This window comes from Anomaloglossus baeobatrachus, chromosome 5 (genome assembly GCF_048569485.1).
Source record: "Anomaloglossus baeobatrachus isolate aAnoBae1 chromosome 5, aAnoBae1.hap1, whole genome shotgun sequence".
In the NCBI taxonomy this organism is placed as follows: Eukaryota; Metazoa; Chordata; class Amphibia; order Anura; family Aromobatidae; genus Anomaloglossus; species Anomaloglossus baeobatrachus.
Genome location: NC_134357.1, coordinates 437409379 through 437433131, shown reverse-complemented (window position 1 = coordinate 437433131; position 23753 = coordinate 437409379). Strand labels below are relative to the sequence as shown.

Below are 23753 nucleotides of genomic sequence, written 5' to 3'. Positions count from 1 at the left end.
GAAATACATCAAAATATAAAAAAAATTTCAGTTACGGGAAAGACATGCTCCTGTTTAAGAATCGCCCCCTTTTCTTCTGACCCCCTACCCCCAGCGCCAGAGAAGATAGCGTTAAACGGAATTTTATTTTTCCCTTCCGAAGCTGATTTCCAGCTGATTGTGTCTGATATTTATAACTGAGCTCCTCTCTCTCTGCCAGGGAGGCTGTGGAGTGTGTGAATTGTGTGAGGCTCTTTGGCTGGGGGTGGATGGTGGGGAGGCATGGAGGAGGTGCAGTCCAGCACTAGAGATATTGGGAGGTGGTGTTTCTATATTACTGAAGTGGGGTAGAGATTCAGGTGGTGAAGGAAGCAGATGGGTTCAGACAGATAATAACTAGGCGTGCAGACGCAGGCACTAGGGGAGAGCTATGCAGTTCTGCATATTCTAAAGTTGACTTGAATGGACTATGCGGAAACAGATGGCTTTGGATATCGTATTAGATTGGTCTCATATTGGTCGCCCTCTTTTATAGAAAGATGCCCAATCTACTGACTGTACCATTGGATACTATGCTGTCAGCCTAGAGACCACTGTGGGTGCTGAAATGGCCAGCACCCAGCAAACCTGGCATCTGAATGACTCCTGGAAGACCAATGGAGGTACAGCAGCCTTACCAGGCAACTTTGCCTTTGTCTGGACGGTGGTTTTGGCTGTACTCATGGGGATTTTGATAGTGACCACTGTTTTAGGCAATGCATTGGTCATGTTGGCATTTGTGGTGGACTCCAGTCTTAGGACGCAGAATAACTACTTTCTACTCAACCTGGCTATCTCTGACTTTCTAGTAGGTAAAGTATCCAACTCTCCATCTTCTTCCTCTGCTCTGTTCATGTGAGTAAGGCTGGCACAGACAGGAGCTGTTGGGTAATGCTATTCGGAACCACATCTGACACAAGTCCATGCAATGGATGTTATTGGGGAGATACAAGAGTTTTGTAAGGAGCTCTGGATCCAGATTTCAGCATTAAAAATCCATGAAAGTTGCTGATCTCTTGTACCAGGCATGGCAGTAATAGGATTTGTGTGTTGCTTCTTACAGGAGCCCTGTGCATCCCTCTCTATGTGCCCTACGTGCTGACTGGAAGATGGAGCTTTGGCCGAAGTGTCTGCAAACTGTGGCTGGTACTCGACTACTTACTGTGCACCTCGTCAGTATTCAATATCGTCCTCATAAGCTACGACAGATTCATTTCAGTGACCAGAGCTGTGAGTAACACCCCCCTACCCCCTTAAGACCAGGGCTGAATGGGTTAATAATATATGGGTACGCTGCTTCGAATGCAAATCTATGCATTTGGATGCAAATGACGCTACGGGGACAATAATGTATAATCCATCATATATAAGCAACGGGTGAATGCATGTATTCCTAGTGTCAGACATCGCCTGCACTTAACTCCTTGGCTACCAAAATGCAAGCAACGTAAAAATAAGAGGAGCGGAAAATAGAGATCCTTTCATTTTTGTTATCCGGCTGAGCCTCTGCAATATTATTATGTCAATTATAGGAAATCTGTAGGAACTATTCAGCTCAGGTTATAGAGGAGATGATATTCCCATAGAGATGATTGAATGACTTGAGCATGAATTTCACACCAATCTGCACAGGGGCATATGCAATTACTACGTATGAATAGCATTAAGAAAAAGCTTCACTAAGAAAAACTTCACATAGGGAGCCGACAGCAGTCACCGGGTGATGGTTCAGAAAGTGCGTCAGCCAGGAGAGGAACCGTGAAAAGAACATTCATTTCTGCGATGAACTCCTAACATGTCACCTTGCTTTGGTAATCACAAAGATTAGAAAAAAAGGAAACCGCATCACTTTTGGCAATAGGCTGTGATAGATAATGCAGATCATTCTCCTTTTCCTAGCTGCAATACCAGACACCGCCTAGGAATAAGTGTGGCGCTGTTCCTGGAAAATAAAAGTAGACCCATTAATCTTATCTTATACCATCTATGCAATTGGATCAAAACTGGATTGTCTTGGCTAGGACAAACAATCTGTGTGCCAAACCATATAATATGTGACTGCATTAACATTTATTCTAACAGTTAAATAGCACATACTGTACATATTCTACCGCCCTGTATTCCCTTTTTGTATTTTTTCACAAATAGTGCTCTCCTGCACATGTGGCTGTGTATGGTATTGCAACTCATCCACATTTACTCTAATGGACTAACCTGCAATACCATAGTAATAATAATAATAATAATCTTTATTTCTATAGCGCTGTACAATTCAGAGGTTCATATACAAGCAAGTAATAGTTATAGAAGATACAATAATATAGGCAAAAATAAAGACAACCATGCTCGTAAGAGCTTACAATCTACAGTGAGGTGGGAGGACAAGGTACAGGTGCTTATTTACAATGATAATCCAGCCATCTCAAAGGAATGGGGGATACATAAGGCTGCATGAACCAGTCAGTCAATCTTTGTGATGCTTTTGGGTGCGGTGGAGTTTGATGGAGAGTTCTCTTCTGAGAATTCGTGGAGGGATTATGTGAATTGAATTCGATTAGGGAGTGTGATAGGCCACCCTAATAAGATGTGTTTGAAGCTGAGTAAGTTGTGGTTTGTCCTAGTTTCTTAGGGTAGAGCATTCCAGAGGATTGGTGCAGCTCGGGAGAAGTCTTGAAGCCGGGAGTGGGAGGTTCAGATTAGTGTGGATGTTAGTCGAAAGTCGTTTGCAGAGCATAGAGAATGGGTAGGGATGATAGACAGAGATGAGGGTGGAGATGTAGGCGGGTGCCGCACTGTTGGAGAGCTTTGTTGGTGAGAAGCAATTTGAATTGGATCCGATGATATATGGGCAGCTAGTGCAATGATTGGCACAGAGCGGAAGTGTCTTAGTAACGAATAGCCAGGTAAGTGACGCTGGCTGCTGCATTAAGGATAGATGGGTTATGCTGGGGCTAATCAACTGACAAAGGCTCCGGCACAGAGCCGAAAACCGGTTCATGTTTGAAGAATTTAATAATGGAACTACCTGCACATACTTGTAAGAGAGTTCTGTTACCTGGTGGACATTGCACCAGTGCACCTCCGCAGCACAGCTCTTCAACCTGCAATACCAGTCACAGCCAACAGGCAAGAGAGGCGCTGTCTCTAAAAATTAAACAAGAAATCTTTTTTTTTCTGATTTCATTGATCCCATTAAATATTTTTTTGGACCTTTTAACTTGGCAGTAGTTCAAGGCTTGTGGGATGGTGGAAGAAAAGTGTGGATAGTCCCCTGATGATTCTCCATAACGGAGAGGAAACGTGTCAAGAGGCACAACATGGACAGTCCAGGGCTGTATAGATTCTAGGAGTAGCTGAGGACTGCCCTTCTCAGGGTGGGAGGTTTTTTGTGGGATGCCAGGGCCAGTATAATACAGGGCCTGACAGGACATCATAAACTCCGTCCGACAGTCCATCTAAATACAGGATTGATAGGACCCAGGCACAGACAGAAAGGACAGATACGACAGGATCACCAGGAAAGCGGTGAGACGTTGCCATTATATTTTTTTTTCCCTTCTTGTATATGTAAATGGGGCTTCCATGAGGATTGAGGAAGCCAAAGCCTCAGGGTCTAACTTTGAATCTGTAAATGACACACCATTGTGAGCTACAGGAAGGGTTTTGGACCAATGTCCATTATTTTAATAGGTTTTAGCCTGAATAGATGAAAGTAAATATACTGTAGTTTTTGGATTATAAAAGGCACCCCAAATTTAAAGACAAAAAGGTGGAAAAAAAAAACTGCGGTTGGTCTTATAATCCTTGTGGTGTGTTACCGGGGGCGAGGGGAAGAGTGGCAACATTAGTGGATCGGGGTCACAGTTGGCAGGGTCGGTGCAGCGGGTGTCCCAGATGCTGTCCCAGAAACTGTCGGTGGTGCATGCTTCAAAGAAATGGCGCTGGGATATTAATGGACCGGAGGCAGCGCATGTGCAGATGGGATCTTGAGCTGAGAGCTCCATCTGCGCACACGCCAACTCCAGGCGCCGTTATTTGAAGCCCTCACCGCCTGCAGCACAGCAGCCTGTAATGCCTGCACAGTGTCCCCAGCATTGCCCCTGCTTCCTGCTACCAATCTCCACCACCTCCCAGTAGGCTACATTCGGATTATAAGACGCACCGCTTATTTTCTCCCAAATTTTTGGGAGGAAAAGTTCGACGCTATTTTGTTTGTATTTTTCACAATATTTGTAAAAAAATAAAAAAATTAATAATTAATTAATGACTTGAGAGATTAAAAGTTAAGTTTTAAGTAAAACTCACTTTTTTGCTGTTTTACCTTTTATATTTGGGGAAAATTTTAATGGTCTTTACAAGGGGGGGTGTGGCTCAAGGATCCTCTGGGGTGTGTCTTTATGCTGCATAATTTACTTGCGAGCCACGCCCCTTATCAAGACAGTAAAAAGGAACAATAATAAAAAAGGCCCCTATCTCTGCAGCCGTATCGCTGTGGAGCATCGGGAATAAAATAAGACAAAAGGCTGGTCACTTTTGACTTGGTGGTAGGTGCTCTCTAACTTTTCCGCTCTGGAGAGGAAATCCAAGCACTGACCACTACAATCTTACAGGAGTATATTTTTTACATAGTATAGATATATATATATATATATATATATATATATATATAACTGTAGTACCCAGGCGTTGCCCAGGATAGTAACTATCTCTCTGTCTGTCTCCCATCTTCGCCTGTTTGTGTTTGTCTGTCTGTCTCTGTCTGTCTGTCTCTGTCCGTTTGTCTCTGTCCGTTTGTCTCTGTCTGTTTATCCATCTGTCTGACTCTGTCTGTCTCGGTATCTGTCTGTGTGTGTCTGTCTCTGTCTGTCTCTGAGTGTGTTTCTGTCTCTCTGTCTGTCTCTGTCTGTCTCTATCCATGTGTGTTTCTCTCTCTCTATCCATGTCTGTCTGTCTCTATCGCTCTCTGTCTGTGTCTCTTTGTCTATTTCTGTATCAGTCTCTCTGTCTGTCTCTCTATCCCTGTGTCTGTCTGTCTCTCTCTGTGTCTGTCTGTCTGTCTCGTTCCCCGTCTGTCTCGTTCCCCGTCTGTCTCGTTCCCCGTCTGTCTCGTTCCCCGTCTGTCTCGTTCCCCGTCTGTCTCTTTCCCCGTCTGTCTCTTTCCCCGTCTGTCTCTGTCTCTTTCCCTGTCTCCTTCCTTATCTGTCTCTTTCCTTGTCTGTCTCTCTCCTTGTCTGTCTCTTTCCTTATCATTTTCCTTGTCTCTGCCTCTTTCCCTGTTTTTTGTCTCTTTCCCTGTCTCTTTCCATGTCTTTACCTTGTCTCTGTCTCTTTCCTTGTTTTCGTCTCTTTCCTTGTCTCTGTCTCTTTCCCTGTCTGTCTGTCCTCTTTTTCCCTCTGTCTGTCTGTCTCTTTCTGTCTCCCCACTGACATCTTATTACTAGTGATGAGCGAGTATGCTTGTTACTACTCGGTACTCGCACGAGTATCACTGTACTCGGGCTACTCGGCGGGTACCGAGTAATCTTGCGATACTCGTGCTGTACTCGTGGTCTTCATGTTGGCGCTCTTTTTAGAGCCAGCCCTTATGCAGGGATTGGCTGGCAGACCACTGCAATGCCACAGCCCTGTTACTTGTGGAATTGCAGTGATTGGCCGGCCCTAACAGAATGACCGTGCCTTTAGCCCGACACTTCCCCGCTCGGCTACGGCCCCTCCCGCACTCCACTCCGCGTGTATATATATATGCACGCTTACACACACACGCACGTTTTTTTTTTTAATTTACAGTTTTATGGTTTCTATATGCTGCCGGGGGTCATTTCAGAATAATACTCGGGTCTCCCATAGGATAACATTGGGCTCGGTGCTCGGGCCGAGTACACGAGTATCTTGGGATGCTCGGCCCGAGCCTCGAGCACCCGAGCTTTTTAGTACTCGCTCATCACTACTTATTACCTCAAACATAAGCTTGTCAGCTTACTAACAGTTTATTTTGTTCCTATAGCAACCACTGACAGTTGCTATTAATAGCCTGTAGCTCCCACCTCCATTCAGTTTAATGGAGGCAGGGTTTTTTGGAGAGTAACTGTAAAGTGTGGGGTTAAAGTTTCCTGTGAAAACATAGTCTATGACGTTCCCTGGGTCACATGGGGCGTCTGTGCAAAATTTCGTGATTGTAAATGCGACGGTGCGGATTCCTTTAGCGGACATACACACATACATACACACATACATACACTGAGCTTTATATATTAGATATATATATATATATATATATTTATATACTGTATATATACAGTATATATACGGTATATATTCTGCATTGGTCACTGCTATTGCTCGCATAGCTCACGCTGCTCAACAGCTCGGTCACCCAGTGTGTAATTCAGGCCATGTGACTGATACCGATTTTACACGACCAATATTGGGGGATTACTGAGCACATGCGGCAGCATTGTAACACATTATTTTTACAGATGGTATGTGTTTGCGGCTTGCTGATATGAGACATCCCTGCACAGTATGGAGCACAACACATGGGTATGTGTACTGTATGACAAAATGAGGTTTTCCAACGCTAATGGCTAGATATACTGATCGGGCATTGTAGCAGCGTGAGTTACTGAACACAAGCACAGCAGTGCCTGAAGCCGAGAAATCTATAGGAGAAAGCAATCACCAACATCGTTACATACCAAAGCTGCAGATGTAGACCTGGATTGCTATATATTAAAGTGGGGTTCTAATTTTATATAAATCCAGCTACAATTTTACACTATCAGGTCCCCATTATTTGCATTATGTTCCCTTGTGGAACATTCTTGTATAAATCCATAAGACTTGTTCACGCACTGTTTTTGTTGCATCTTTTTACCCACGCGTTTTTGCTGCAGAAAAAAAAATGCAACCTTTTACAGTATTAGCCAAGTGGGTAACACTTCTGAGATCTCATGCCGCCTAATTTTTCCTTGCAGATTTAAACTATCATAGCGTTTGCATGTTTTTAATCTGTACGTTATTCACCCATTCAAATGAACAGTGAAAACCGCATGTAAAAACATATCAAAAACATGTTTGTTTTTTAAAAAAAAGTGTATTTTACGTGGTGTTTTCTCTTCCAACACTTCTGTTTTCATTGCAGAAAAATCTGCTGCAAATACTCAACATGTGCACAAACCCATAGTCTGGAGTTCTATCACATTTCAACACCTCTCCCAGCTGAGGGTTTACTACTATTGTGTCGCGTCTAGGCTGTCCTCCAACACAAATGTCTATCCTCTTCTGATAGTTTGCAAGAAAAATGTATCCAATTAGAGAATTGTGTAGATTAGATGACGTTTGTGGCAAACTCACAGCTGGTCCGTGCAGTTTGTTGGCCAACAAGAATGTTTCCATTCACCAAGTACAGGCACTCGTTGCGTCATGGCGTGGCCAAACATTTGAGTGCATTTTCTCACCTGCTTATTTTCCTCTATGCCAATGTATGTAAAGCAGTGTGGCATTAATGGCACTTCATAAGTGAATAATTATTATTAATTATTATCTCCTTCCTTCTCTGCCTTTATGAAGCCAGAGCTGTCAATCAGAGATGGGGGAGGATGGTGATAGAGAGAAAACAAGCAGGTCGTAGAGTGCACTTAAATGTCTGGCCACGCCATGATGCACCGAGCTCCTGCAATTGGTTTTAACAGTCTTTCTGTGCTGACAGAGACCTTTAAAAATGAGAAGTTGACCCACAATTTAATGAGCTGTGCGTTAAACAACCTAGTCCCCGGATTGATGCATTTTACCAGCACTTGACAGAAGAGAGAATTGTAAAGCTGTATTGAGTTCACAGGATTGTTTAGATTGGATACCATTGTAGCAAACCTTCAGCTGACCTCAAGCCAACCAAGAGGTAGTATAGTACAAACTTAAAGGCATTCTCCAGGAAATGTGATAAAGTACTTTGAAATTATAAATATTTTCTAAATACCTTTATTTAGCAAAATGACATGCATTAGCTGGTGCACTCTGTCAGGATTTTACAAATGGCAGCTTCCATCTAGCAGTGTGCAGCTATCCTAGGATGGGATGTGTGAAGAGCGAGATAAATGTATTACCTGCATTGCACTAAAACTGTCAGGCTGCCTGAAATAGATGTTCTTCTTCAGTCACCTAAAGAATCTTCTCCTTTACTCCACTCCGCTCAGAGTCCTGTCAGGTTGACTGAACAGAGGAATGCAAGTTCATCATGCCTGACAGGACGCTGCTCTGACCTGACGTCTGTTTTGAGCAGACTTTCTTTAAGCAATACTAATTATCTTGTGAAATCTAGGACCAGTGCATACTGATTTATGTTAGTTGCCATCTTGAAATTTCTGACAGAGTGCACTAGATAAAACACACCTTTTTGCTAAATAAAGGTATTTAGAAAAAATGTGTATTATTTAACATTTTAACAAGTCATGGAGAACGTCTTTACAGGTGAACCTTCTAGAATACTGTGGGAATGGCACCTGTTAGGTGTAATTGCATCAGTTTAACTAACCTCTTAGATGCTGTTGTCAATAGCGAGTGCAGCATCTAACCATTTAGATACATAAGTGAGGAGTGGGAAAGGGACAGGGGTTGGGAGTTTTACTACATCCGTAAAAGTCCAACCAATTTTTCCATATACTTACTTCTTCAGCCATTTCACCCTCCCCTCCCCCCCCCAAAAAACAGCTGTCAAAAAGATTCAAGTGTTAGGGTGAACACTTAACCAGGGTTCGCTCGTTGCCTACTGCCTGATTCTAATTAATTTTGGATCGAGTGCATGCTTGAAAAATGACATCAGACACACACAGTCGGATAGTCATCTTTCCTCGATCAGAGGTGGCCCAGAACTGCCTTTATTTCAACTGAAACATGCCCCGATATAACCTAGGAAAGGGGCATGGTCGGCTCTACAGTGGACATGCCCGGATGTGGTCATTGGTCAGTGGGTTGAACAATGTGTTAGTCCATGAGATGATTGGTGGGTGTCATCGTAGGTGGGTCTATGATGTCATTGGGGGCCATCTTGGGTTCTCTGAAAACTAACTGGCTTATGTGTAAAGAATTGATTTCATTGAACACACTTCCCAGTCCTCTATGTTCAGAGGGTTAATTAAGTATTTGATCTAATGGCTCTTCTCAACATAAATACCCATATGACCAATAAATTTGCAGCTTACCCAGCAAAATAACAAGCCTTTGTGTTGCTCTATTGTCGAAAAAATAAAAGTTATGGCTCTTGAAAGATGGGGAAAAAAAATCTAAAATTGTCCACAGCAGAAAAGGAGTAAATCTATGACAAATTTATCATATCTAAAAAATTCAGCAGCATTGGTATTACTGCAATGTGTAGGTGTATATTCACACTGTGGCCATTAACAGTCAAACCTAGGATAGATATAATGAGCAAATACCTTGCAGTAAGTAAATAGATCATTAGTAATAGTCTATGTAAATAAGGATACTTTGTTAATTCTACTTGGATTAAAAAAAGCATAAAAATCATCCCACTGCGACAAAGTGTACCCAATCAGGATGATTCACCTTTTAAGTGCCACCTCAATAGATGGGGACAGAGCAGGACTCAGGCCTGACCGTTCTGCACCTGTCCATGAAAAGCAATATAAACAATGCACAGCTCAAAAGGCAAAACACCACTATATGTACAAAGTCCAAGAAACTAAAGCAAATCTGAAAGAATATGCTGGCACACCGGTTATTCGTGCAAGGTGTAAGTGCATGTTCACACTGTGGCCATTAAAGACAAAACCTAGGATAAAAATAATAAGCAAATACCCTGCAGTAAGTAAATAAATAGTAAAGCGGGCTTTACACGCAACGACATCGCTAACGAGATGTCGTTGGGGGTCACGGAATTCGTGACGCACATCCGGACTCTTTAGCGACGTTGTTGCGCGTGAAACGCACGAACGACCATTAACGATCAAAAATACTCACCATATCGTTGATCGTTGTCCGGTCGTTGTAATCCCGATTATCGTTACTGCTGCAGGTACGATGTTGTTCGGCGTTCCTGCGGCAGCACACATCACTATGTGTGACACCGCAGGAAAGAGGAACATCACCGCACTTGCGGCCGCCCGCAATGAGGAAGGAAGGAGATGGGCAGGATGTTCGGCCCGCTCATCTCCGCCCCTCCGCTTCTATTGGGCGGCCGCTTAGTGACGCCGCTGTGACGCCGAACTAACCGCCCCCTTAGAAAGGAGGCGGTTTGCGGGTCACAGCGATGTCGCTAAGCAGGTAAGTGGTGTGACTGGTGTAAACGATGTTGTGCACCACGGGCAGTGATTTGCCTGTGACGCACAACCGAAGGGGGTGGGTGCTTTCACCAGCGAAATTGCTAGCGATGTTGCTGTGTGTAAAGCCCGCTTAATAGTACATGTAAATAACATGCAGCATGGGCCACTGTGATAAATGTGGTGCATCTTGTCTTGTTCTAAGCTGTCTAAATGTAAAATAGTATTAATAAATCTGTCCCAACGGTATTGAAAAATTAATTTGATTAAAGGGAAGGTTCGTCCTCCCATCCATGTATCTAAAATGAAAAATGAAGAGAGTTTGAGAATCCTAATTAGAAACGTGTCCTTTTTTCCCCTCTACAGCTGATGATGCAGCCCATACTCTGCTCCATCGGTCACCTCATACTTATTCCTCTGTTTTCCTACATTCAGAAGGTTAGCAGGAAGCAAAATAAGAAGTGAAATCAGACGACGCTGAGTTTGTTTGTAGTCTGTTACCATGGAGACATTAAGTTTATCTGACAGATTCAAAGCGGTAGAAGAATGCAATGGAGCTTTAGGCCACGTTCACATGTTGATTATTTGGTGAGTTTTTTACCTTAGTATTTGTAACCAAAACCTGGAGTGGGTAAAAAATACAGAAGTGGTGCCCGTGTTTCTATTATACTTTTCCTCTGATTGCTCCACTCCTGGTTTTGGCTACAAATTCTGAGGTAAAAAAACTCACCAAATACTCAACGTGTGCACGTGGCCTTAGATTCTGCAGCAGAATTAAAGGGGTTGTCCACTACTTTTACATTAATTGCCTATCCTTAGGATAGGTCATCAATGTCTGGTTGGCTAGGGTCCAACACCTGGAACCCTGCCAATCAGCTGTTCTCGGTACCAGCGGCAGCAACAGGCAGCCGGAAATGCTCAGTTCCAGAGCTGCTCCGTTGTCTGATGGTGGCTGCGGCCGGGTACTACACATCCGCCTCCTATTGATTTGAATGTGCAGTACCCGGCTGCGGCCACCATCAGTTGACGGAGCAGCACCAGAACTGAGCATTTCCATCCGCCTGCTGCCACCACCAACTCCGAGAACAACTGATCGGCAGGGGTGCAGGGTGTCAGATCCCAGCCGATCAAACATTGATGACCAATTCCTAGGACAGGCCATCAATGTAAAAGTAGTAGACATCCCCTTTAAAGATAAACATTCCTTTAAAGCTCTAATTAAATAAAACTACAAAATTCCTCTCTATATACACCGCTATAGATCTTCCTGTAGGTGGCGCCATATAGGCAGCCACTATGCAGAGCACTATTTAGTGGCTGATCGCAAATCTTTCCTGGTGTCTCATGGGTCACGGATGATATATCCTGGATATATATCCTCCAAGGAATTGGTCAATGTCGGGCAGAGCGGTGATCCAGGCTGTGCTGAGGCAGGTAATCCTTGGTATCTGGGGAATTCTTAATGGATTTCTGCACATCAAATGAAATGCTTGGCAAGGCAAGCAAACCAGAATAATTACACCAGCAGACATGACAGAAAACTCTTTAATTTAAAATTGTCCTTCTCTGGCTGGCAGATAGAAAGTTCAGGAGGCACAGAGTGACCTATTACACAAGGTCAGGACCTCGCTAAACACAGTCACTAATGATCACCATTAAAATATAAATGTTCAGCAATAAAACAGACGCCAGTATTAGAAGTCTTTACAAACCTGCGTATAATGTTTGGTTTTTAGAATTATCACATTCTGATGTCACAACCTGACAATTCTACAGATTTGAGGAGCGGGACATAGGTGACACTTTCTCTTCCTACAGAATGGGTTTTTCATCTTTGTGGGACGTTGTAGGACATTTTTTTCACCTAGGCAATTAGTATTGTTTCTTATTTAAAGGGGTTATCCGGCTTATTTTGACTTTTTTTTATTATTACCCTATTGGGCTACATTGGGGCAGGTAAGTAGATAGTGACCACTTACCTGCCCTGCTGTCAGACCCTCTCCCCCGGCACAGAGTGGTCATGTGACCGCTCCTGCCGCGATTTTGCTGCTTCCGGTCATTTCATGTCAACATGGGCAGGACCATGTTGACATGCAAATCTGGGAACAGCATGTTGCCGCCCTGCTGGGCAGATACAGTGCGTGGAGTCACCGCCCCCTTCCCTGCACCCTCCCACACATTCCCCCGCACCCCATACTCTCCCCACCCACGGTGTCACCGCCAGCACCGGGCCCCCTGCTTACAGTGCTTAGGATAGCAGGAGTGCATGTGCAGTCTGTGTCCCGCTCAAGCCCCGCGGCTGCTCGCACTGCAGTGTATCAGCAGCTTCTCACAGTGCGTGCAGCCGCGGGGATGACGAGCGCTGCCGTCAGGAGGTTAGATGAGATCATTACCAACTGTGACGATCTCCTCCTCTGCCGACATCACCGCTGTCACTGCCTTCTATGCCCGCCGTGTTCTCACGTCACATCTCGCGGGCGACCCGAGACTGACACTAGCGGTGACGTCACGGGCTCTCGCGATACTGCTGAGAACGCGGCGGCCATAGAAGTCAGTGACGGCGCTGACGTCAGTAGAGCAGGAGATCGTCACTGCACGTAATGATCTGATCTAACCTCCTGACAGCACCACTCGTCATCCCCTGCAGTGACCTGGGCTATTGATGTTAGCTCAGGTAACTGCACTGGTCTCCCAGACAATGGGGAACATTCTGTTCTTCATTGATTGGGACATTGACTATGGTATGGATTGTCGTGGGACCCCCTTATTGGATTACGCCGGAACCCTGATTTTATTGTTCTTTTCAATAAATTGGTGAAAGAGGGAATGTTTTGGGGAGTGTTTTTTCAAATAAAACTTTTTTTGTTGTCTATTTTTTTTTTTTTTTATTACTGACTGGGTTGGTGATGCCGGGTATCTGATAGATGCGTGACATCACCAACTGTTGGGCTTGATGCCAGGTGACATTACACATCTGGCATCAACCCCGTATATTACCCCGTTTTCCACCGCACCAGGGCAACGGGATGAGTTGGGGCGAAGCACCAGGATTGGCACATCTAATGGATGCGCCACTTCTGGGGCGGCTGTAGCCTGCTATTTTTAGGCTGGGGAGTGTCCAATAACAGTGGACCTCCCTAGTCTGAGAATACCAGACCACAGCTGTCCGCTTTACCTTGGCTGGTGATCCAATTTGGGGGCGACCCCACGTTTTGTTTTATTTTTTAAATTATTTATATAATTTAAAATAACAGCGAGAGGTGCCCTCTGTTTTGGATTACCAGCCAAGGTGAAGCTGCCAGCTGTGGTTTGTAGGCTGCAGCCGTCTGCTTTACCCTAGCTGGCTACAAAAGATAGGGGGGACCCCACGTCGGGTTTTTTTAATTATTTATTTTTTGGCTAAATACAAGGCTAAGCACCCTTTAGTGCCACATGAAAGTCACTAAAGGGTGCCAGCTTAGAATATGCAGGGAGGTGGGACATTATATAGGTCTTTCTCATCTATCTATCTATCCCATTCATTCATCCGTCTATCTCTCTGTCTCTATATCTATCTATCCATCTCTATATCTACATATCTATTTATCTTTCTTGCTGCTTCCGTTTCTTGTGGTCCGCAAAAAAACGGAAGGAACACGGATGACACGGATGCATCCGTGAAAAAAAAGGACCGTTTTTTTGCGAACCGCAAAAACTGAACGGTCATGTGAATGTAGCCTACATGTGTTTCCTATGGGGGTAGGGGTCGGTACAAAACGATGGTGGGGGGGGTCAGTACAGAGCACCGTTTGTGTGTGTGTGTGAGGGGGGAGGTTGCAGAGCCCGATGTGTGTGGGGGGCGCAGAGCCTGATGTGGGTGGGGGGCGCAGAGCCCGATGTGGGTGGGGGGCGCAGAGCCCGATGTGTGTGTCGGGCGCAGAGCCCGATGTGGGGCTGTTATTTCCAATGCTAGAGTGATAATAGGTCAGGTGCTGGGGCAGAATACTGACAGGAAATGTGTGTGCAGGGGGCGGGCAGGGGGCGAGGCTGGACAGTGAGGGCGGGCAGGGGGCGAGCCTGGACACTGAGGCCGGGCGATGCCAGCTCTGACTGGGAGGTGTGGCACAGGAAGAGGTCAGTTTGCTGGAGCTGAATGTAAACAAAGAGCTGCAGAGAATAAAGGGATAATTCAATAGGAACAAAAGTTAGAAAACAAAAAATAACAATGTAGGGGTGATTTATATGACAATACAGCACAGATAAACTCAAAAATGTTTGGTAAGCTAATGTCGGACAACTCCTTTAAAGAGGTACTGCAATACAGTGGAACCTCGGTTAACGAGTAACCCAGTTAGCGGGTATTTCACTTAATGAGCAAAGCTTGCTGTAAATTTGTAACTTAGTTTACGAGCAAGCTTTGCTGTACGAGCAAAATACTCACCGCACACACTTCCTGTTCCGTACATCCACCGCGCTCTAACCCGTTCTTGCAGTCCGCACAAACACACACAAACAGGTACAAACACACACAAACATGCACGCACACACACATATTATGCTCACCTTACCTTCTGTTCCATCGCCGGCCTCATGGTTCTTGTAGTTCGCCGCTACAGGATGTGTATCGGTAACCATCGCGACGAGGGAGGAACTTCCGCAATCAGCTGCTACTCAAAGGCAGCGCGCTGACCAATCAGAGGCAAGCGGCTCCTGCCTTTGACGTCAGCACTCTGGCAGCGGAGGTTCCGGCATTGGTCGCGATGGTTACTCGATACACATCCTGTACCGGCGAACTGCAAGAACCAGGAGGCCGGCGATGGAACGGAAGGTAAGGTGAGCATAATGTGTGTGTGCGTACGTGTTTGTGTATGTTTGTGCGTGTTTGTGCATGTGTGGAATGGCACAATAGGGGACCAGGATGGGACGTTGTGGAACGAATTGTCTGAACTGCAATGATTTACTATGGGAAATTTTGCTTTGCTACACGAGTAACTTGGTTAATAAGCCCACTCCCAGAACAGATTGTTCTCGTTAACCAAGGTTCCATTGTATATTCATAGAATGCTATGGACCAACTGCTTCAGAATCTCATAACACACACTTCAGACGCTGGACATTATCAAAATACACAGCACTACAGCTGTAGAACCTCATAGAATTACCGCTGCCGCCGCAAAACATTAGGCGCACCACAGCTGTTTTAGATTATCATAGCGTCTACCATTCCAGCATGCCAGTGAGGACACTTTAAGCCAGAATGCTCCTCTGGGAAATACAGCCAGATCAGATCTCATACTTTGCACCAACGAGAGACAACCATCACGAAACACCGTGTCTGCAAATTGAGGTTCTGATCTGGCATAAATCCGAAGTCATACGACAAAACTCGTTAAATGGTCACTTTTGGCTTTTAGGATTGCTACCTCCAATAGCTGGCACCAGAGTTTGTCTTTTTCCTCCCTGAAGAAACTATTTGAATATTTCCCACTTGACCATTGCGGCTTAGTCTCCTCACTGGCATGCTGGAATGGTGTGTCAGTTTCTGCAAGGAGAATAGTTTCCCCTTTAGATAATAATACACAAATCAGCTGCTGCAGAACCTCATAACACACAGCTCAAATGTATGTACACTTAGCTGCTGCAGATTTTTTTTTTTCTTGTTTAAAAATAACTCTGCCTTGTACTTTAAAAAGAGGTTCTGAAGCAGCTACAGCTGCATAGAGAATGCTGTATTCCTACTATATATTATGGAGGATATTCAGAGTTCCTTTAGAGTTCTGGGTCTTCTATAAAATACTTTGTTTGAAGTCTCCTGGATGAACTCCTTGATCCCTACTTGTCTGAAAGGTTCCTTACAAAATCTCCCACATTTGGGACCCCCAGTGATCAGCTGTATTCAGTGGGGAAACCTGGCAGTAGTTGTTCAACCTCCCTGGAGCGCCACCATGAGAAAAAAAATAAGCATTACAGAGCACCCGTTCATCTCAATAGGAAGACTGTGTAATGAGGGACAGGAAAAGCCCTCTAGAGCGAGAGACGCTTTTCATAACTGCTCTCCAATCTGGTCTAAAGATGATGATCCTGAACAGAGGACCTCGCCATGAACACAGTAATAGGGTATATGAGAATGAGGTTTCTAAACCGACTTCTAATAATCTTCTAATTTACAGTAGGGGAGGAACATTGTCACATATACTGTATAGTGCTGAATAGGCTTGCAGATACTTTCCTTAACTCACCGGTTATTGGTCTTGAATTATGTAGATGCCACCTTTACATAATTGCCCGCTCCTATTTACATTAATGTATTTAAACTTCCCCCATTGGGTGTTGTACAAGCTTAAACTTGATAATCGCTGACATGATAGATGTCAGTGCCCGAAGTGAGCAATCACTCATCCATCATGTTGCCAAAGTCCGAACGGTGAAGCTCATTTTACGAATAGAATTTGCAAAATTGAGTCCTTGTGTTGTCGTCCTCTGTCAAATTCTATTGAGCTGTTTTCCACATTGTATCTTGTAGGAAAGCGGAGTATCTGCCAATAAGGCTGTAATTGAGTTGCTAAAGCAGTTGCTCAGCCAATCAGACGTTTCCTCTCTGAGGGTCCCCGTCCCACTTTTCCATGATGTTATTTAATTATTATTCTAAATGAAAACTGCAGTTCCATCCCCCTCCTCCCCTTTATAAATTTACTAGTTGTACTACCCGGCTTCGCCTGGGTTAATAACTGCTGTTAACAAAATAGAATGTATTAACAAAAATGTATTCTGCACACAAAAACCACAAAAGAAATAGATATAAATGTAATTATAATATCTGTCTCCCCCTCTGTATATATCTCTCTGTCTCTCTCTCTATCTCTTTGTCTGTCTGTCTCTTTCCCTGTCTGTCTCTGTCTCTTTCTCCGTCTGTCTCAATCTCTTTCCCTGTCTATCTATCTCTGTCACTTTCCCTGTCTGTCTCTCTCCCTGTCTCTCTTTACCTGTCTGTCTCTTTCCCTCTCTTTCCCTGTGTCTGTCTCTTTACCTGTCTGTCTCTTTCCCTATCTTTCCCTGTCTGTCTGTTTCCCTGTCAGTCTGTCTCTTTGTCTGTGTCTGTCTCTTAACCTGTCTCTCTCTTTCCCTCTCTTTCCCTGTCAGTCTGTCTCTTTATGTCTGTCTCTAACCCTGTCTATGTCTGTTTCTTTCCCTGTCTGTGTCTGTCTCTTTCCCTGGCTGCATTGTGACACGCCAACATTCCATTTAAGGGCGTGGCTGCACATTCTTCTGAAGTTCTGGCTGCACTGTGGCTCCCAGCTCCATTCGCTTTAATGGAGGCAGGTTTTTTGGTGAATAACTGTAAAGCGCGGGGTTAAAATTTCCCCTCAAAACATAGCCTATGACGCTGTCGGGGTCCAGAAGTGTGAATGTGTAAAATTTTGTGCCTGTAGCTGCGACAGTGCAAATGCCAATCCCGGACATACATACATACATACATACACACACATTCAGCTTTATATATTAGATATTTAACACCAGAAGATAATTTTCATGGGCTTAGAATGTGTCTGAACACTTGCTGATATCCTACTGGCAATATGATTCATGTGCATGTAATACAATGATAGTATAGTATATAGCAAATATTTTTGGACCTTGGATAATACTTTTTTTTCTACTCAGGTTAGCTACAGGGCTCAGCAGAGTAACAGCAAGCATGCAGTGTTGAAGATGTCCATGGTCTGGCTCCTGGCCTTCTTACTGTATGGACCAGCCATTATCACATGGGAATATATTGCAGGCAAGACGATCATCCCTGAAGGAGAATGCTTTGCTGAATTCTTCTACAACTGGTACTTCCTAATCACTGCTTCCACCATAGAGTTCTTCACACCTTTCATCAGTGTGACTTTCTTTAATGTCAGTATCTACCTAAATATTCAGAAGAGGACAAAAGCCAGGCTGGACCTGATGCAAGAAGCTCACAGTCAAACCACCACTGACAATCCAAAGATCATGGCTGAGCCCATCAAGTCCAACTCCCTAAAATGTTGGAAGTCGTTCCATAAGGGGTCGAAAGCTAGAGATGCTGACAAGGCCATTTTTAAGGCAACCGAGGCTGAAATCTTGGAAAGAGTCAAAGGTGTCAAAAGAACCTCTCTAAATGGAACTTCATTGACTGTCCTTGGAAAAGTTGGAAGTACCAGAAGAAGTTTTGCTGAGTCTGGTTCTACTCCATCCCTAGAGAAACGCATGAGGATGGTTTCTCAAGGAATAGCCCAACGTTTTCGGTTATCAAGAGACAAAAAAATAGCAAAGTCATTAGCTGTCATTGTCTGTGTATTTGGGCTATGCTGGGCGCCTTACACCTTACTGATGATAATAAGGGCAGCCTGCAGGGGGCACTGTATTCCAGAGTTTTGGTATGAAGCCTCTTTTTGGCTGCTGTGGGTAAACTCCGCTGTGAACCCCATGTTGTATCCCTTGTGCCATTACAGCTTTAGAAGGGCATTTAAGAAGATTTTGTGCCCCCAGAAAATGAAAATTAAGCAGAGTAGCAAACTCCCCCATTGCTGGAAGTGAGAGAACTCAGGGTAAAGGTAGGCTGGTTTCCTTATGATGGGGTGAGATACAAGTACGGGTAGAAGAAAAAAAATAAAAATAAAGGGTCAGTCCATGAAGAAAGTTGACTGGAGGTTGAAAAAGTTGATCAATCAAGTGGAAGGATTTCAGGGACAATCAAGGATTTGGTGATTGAATCTATTCAATGCAATGAGATCACTTTTGGGAAGCCATTAAACACCATTGCAGGCATTGTTCCTTGTGCGGAACGCTTCATTTCATAGCTGCTTCATGTGGTGTCGTCTACGTTGGGTATAAGGACCATACAGCTGGAGATATCTTCCCACCTCATGGATATAATACGTGTTTTGATCTATTGATTATTTTATACTTGTTCCTTCCTTGTTGCTAATATATACCACCAAGCTGTACAGAAATTGCCCTCACACTGGTTCTTGTCCACATGGTGCTCATATATACATATTGACCTGTCATTATGTTTTTGCAATGAGGAGGACAAATGTAAATGGAGGAAACCCTAACATATTTCCCCTGGTCTAATATAAACCCTTGGCCCAAGCTAGCAAAGCCAATAAGTAAACCACCATGGCAGGCTTCATGCAAAAGCAGTAAGTGTCATGCTGAAATGCCCATGAGAAAAGGAGGCCCAGAAGGAGAAAAGGAGGTTTTTTCAGAAAACCTTCTGCTATAAGCTGCAGTAGTTATGAATCCCCCCCTCCCCCAAAAAAACCCCAACAACCCTGAAATTACTTATCCAAGGGTCCAGCACTTACTCTCTACCACTGAAGTCCCATTGACGCCACTGCAGCCAATCACTGAGCTCAGCGGATATACTTGTGTAGATGGCACAAGCCGTTGAGCTCACTGATTGACAATCTTGTAGCCAATGTGATTACAGAGACCAGGGCAATGGTGGAGAGCCAGCATGTAATACTCATTTCATTATAACAAGCAACACTTCAAGCATAACATTTTCTGAAAGGGGGCACATCTTTAATATATGTTTATTGCAAATTGAGCTGCTTTTCTAGTACAGAGCACCTAATCCCCTGCATACATATAGGTATAAAAACTAAAATTCAGAATGTCTGGAATCACCACTAGAGGGAGCTCACTGCATACTGTGGTGCTATTGAGTTCAATGTGTGAACAGTGGGCTCCTGTGCTCCCTCTAGTGGTGGTTGCATGCAGCCAGCACATTATGTTTTAACTCTATGGCTATGCAGGGGATGGGGAACACTATATAAGAAAAAGAGATCTCTGATTACTATAAAGAAATATTACAAAATTTATCAGCATAAAATTTTCTTTTATAGAAGTGGTAGGAAGGGGAACAAGCATTGTGGGAAGTGGGTGATAGCATAGGTAAGGACCCTTTATCCTATATATGCACTCCTAGGAGTTACTTATAGGGACAGTCAAACAACTGGTTGAATCTTCTACTGTGTAGATCAATGTCTATGACTCTAGAACACAAACAGTCCGAGATTACTGAAAATTTTGGAGAGCCCCTTACTACACCCATCCTAATAAGTCATAGACCTTTTACCTAAATGTCCCACCCTTTACGGTATTCATCAATTATAGTGCAGCCTCTAAAAACCAATGGCTTTGAAAACGAACAATGTTGTGTTTCGTATTAAAGTTTATGTCATATACGTGTTCTCTGCATGTGAGGAGACACAACCTGAAAAGGTGAAAAAATGGCATCTGGATGTGACGTGTCGTGTCTCTGTGCTTAATGTCTCAGAAACAATAAAGGATATTTTCTTATGGTAAAAGTGATTCTAATAGCTGCCGACCAGGAACAGATTACATTAAGCTATAAAATTGGATATAAAAGGCCATGAGGAATTGACCTTTAAATGTGCAAATCCCAAGTATTCAGAGATTTTGCTAATTAAATATCAGTATTTTCATTAGGTTTTTATTGCGAATGAGAATATTAACCAGACATTAATAATTAAAAAATTCCCATTGTGCCTCACTGCTTTTGCTGAAAGATTGGGCCATGGGGCTCTCGGAGAGAAGAATCTCTGTTTGTCAATTCCCTCTGGACCTGAATGTGGAAAAGCTGTGGAGTTCTCTGGAGGGACTATATTGGTGGTAAGGCTGGAGTCACACTTGAGAGAGACTCGCCTGAGTCTCACATCGCATCACCCGGCACGGCCTCACACTGTCCGGACAGGAGCGGGTCAGCTGCATAGAAATACATTCAGCTGAGACGCTCCTGTCTGGAGAGTGTGCAGCCGTGCCGGGCGATGCGATGCGAGTCTCTCACAAGTGTGACTCCGGCCTAAGGCCTCCACTCTTGCCTTACCAACAATATAGTCCCTCCAGAGACTGGTCCGCAGAAAGAAACACCCTCTGTTCTAGGGGTCCAAAACGTCTCTATTCCACCAGTTACCCCTTAGCTGCTCTCACTCTTATATATGTTACAATTTTATGGAATTAGATATCTGAAAAATACTTTAAAAGTCCTTTAAGGCCTCATTCACATGTCAGTGCTTTGCATCAGTGTTTGTGTGCCAAAGCCAGGAGCGGAGCTCACAGAGAAAAACTATAATTGAAAGACTGCCACATATTATTTGGAGACACTCCTGGTTTTGGCAACAAATACTGATCAAAATTACTGATGTGTGAATGAGGCCTTAACTAGTAATGTATACAACTTGTGTCAATAGAAAGAGCTTTCCTGAAAGGGGGAAAAAAGAAAACATTTTACATATAAATATAATCAACATGGAATGTGCAGTGTGTATGTATGTATGTATATATATCGATATAATAACATAACTTGTCCTGATTTACAGTCCAGAGCTGCACTCACTATTCTGTTGGTGGAAAAACTGTATACAAATGTGAAAGTACTTATCGTGTTTCTGCCCAGAGTTAAATCTTATTATAACTCCAGAGCTGTACTCACTATTCTGCTGGTGGAGTCATTGTGTGTATGTATATATTACTTACACTGTTCCAATTCTGAGAAACATTGTGTATGATGCGCCAGAGCTGTACGGACTATTCTGCAGGTGGAGTCATTGTGTGCATACAATGCAAAACTTATCCTATACTCATCCTGAGCATTATACTGTATTATACTCAAGAGCTGCACTCACTACATACATTACTTATCCTGTACTGATCCTGAGTCACAGCCTGTACTGTACCACAGAGCTGCACTCTCTATTCTGCTGGTGGAATCACTGTGCACATACAGTTAGGTCCAGAAATATTTGGACAGTGACACAATTTTCGCGAGTTGGGCTCTGCATGCCACCACATTGGATTTGAAATGAAACCTCTACAACAGAATTCAAGTGCAGATTGTAACGTTTAATTTGAAGGTTTGAACAAAAATATCTGATAGAAATTGTAGGAATTGTACACATTTCTTTACAAACACTCCACATTTTAGGAGGTCAAAAGTAATTGGACAAATAAACCAAACCCAAACAAAATATTTTTATTTTCAATATTTTGTTGCAAATCCTTTGGAGGCAATCACTGCCTTAAGTCTGGAACCTATGGACATCACCAAACGCTGGGTTTCCTCCTTCTTAATGCTTTGCCAGGCCTTTACAGCCGCAGCCTTCAGGTCTTGCTTGTTTGTGGGTCTTTCCGTCTTAAATCTGGATTTGAGCAAGTGAAATTTATGCTCAATTGGGTTAAGATCTGGTGATTGACTTGGCCATTGAAGAATGTTCCACTTTTTTGCACTCATGAACTCCTGGGTAGCTTTGGCTGTATGCTTGGGGTCAATGTCCATCTGTACTATGAAGCGCCGTCCGATCAACTTTGCGGCATTTGGCTGAATCTGGGCTGAAAGTATATCCCGGTACACTTCAGAATTCATCCGGCTACTCTTGTCTGCTGTTATGTCATCAATAAACACAAGTGACCCAGTGCCATTGAAAGCCATGCATGCCCATGCCATCACATTGCCTCCACCATGTTTTACAGAGGATGTGGTGTGCCTTGGATCATGTGCCGTTCCCTTTCTTCTCCAAACTTTTTTCTTCCCATCATTCTGGTACAGGTTGATCTTTGTCTCATCTGTCCATAGAATACTTTTCCAGAACTGAGCTGGCTTCATGAGGTGTTTTTCAGCAAATTTAACTCTGGCCTGTCTATTTTTGGAATTGATGAATGGTTTGCATCTAGATGTGAACCCTTTATATTTACTTTCATGGAGTCTTCTCTTTACTGTTGACTTAGAGACAGATACACCTACTTCACTGAGAGTGTTCTGGACTTCAGTTGATGTTGTGAACGGGTTCTTCTTCACCAAAGAAAGTATGCGGCGATCATCCACCACTGTTGTCATCCGTGGACGCCCAGGCCTTTTTGAGTTCCCAAGCTCACCAGTCAATTCCTTTTTTCTCAGAATGTACCCGACTGTTGATTTTGCTACTCCAAGCATGTCTGCTATCTCTCTGATGGATTTTTTCTTTTTTTTCAGCCTCAGGATGTTCTGCTTCACCTCAATTGAGAGTTCCTTAGACCGCATGTTGTCTGGTCACAGCAACAGCTTCCAAATGCAAAACCACACACCTGTAATCAACCCCAGACCTTTTAACTACTTCATTGATTACAGGTTAACGAGGGAGACGCCTTCAGAGTTAATTGCAGCCCTTAGAGTGCCTTGTCCAATTACTTTTGGTCCCTTGAAAAAGAGGAGGCTATGCATTACAGAGCTATGATTCCTAAACCCTTTCTCCGATTTGGATGTGAAAACTCTCATATTGCAGCTGGGAGTGTGCACTTTCAGCCCATATTATATATATTATTGTATTTCTGAACATGTTTTTGTAAACAGCTAAAATAACAAAAATTGTGTCACTGTCCAAATATTTCTGGACCTAACTGTACATTACACTACTTGTCCTGTATTGATCCTGAGTTACATTCTGTATTATA

The 23753-nt window shown here is 43.6% G+C and overlaps 1 protein-coding gene across 1 annotated transcript; it reads left to right on the top strand.

Annotated features, from left to right (window-relative positions):
- Positions 1–310: 310 nt before the first annotated feature.
- HRH3 (histamine receptor H3) lies at positions 311–22064 on the top strand. Its single transcript, XM_075350400.1, has 3 exons — positions 311–830; positions 1082–1248; positions 17934–22064. The coding sequence occupies exons 1-3, from the start codon at positions 587–589 to the stop codon at positions 18831–18833; spliced, it is 1311 nt and encodes a 436-aa protein (XP_075206515.1). The 5' UTR covers positions 311–586; the 3' UTR covers positions 18834–22064.
- Positions 22065–23753: the final 1689 nt, after the last annotated feature.

Bases quoted from the DNA above. Each gene is read 5' to 3' on its own strand.
- HRH3 (XM_075350400.1), top strand. From the start codon at position 587: ATGGCCAGCACCCAGCAAACCTGGCATCTGAATGACTCCTGGAAGACC. The intron at 831-1,081 runs GTAAAGTATCCA...TGCTTCTTACAG, and splicing joins TATCTCTGACTTTCTAGTAG to GAGCCCTGTGCATCCCTCTC. The intron at 1,249-17,933 runs GTGAGTAACACC...TTTTCTACTCAG, and splicing joins TCATTTCAGTGACCAGAGCT to GTTAGCTACAGGGCTCAGCA.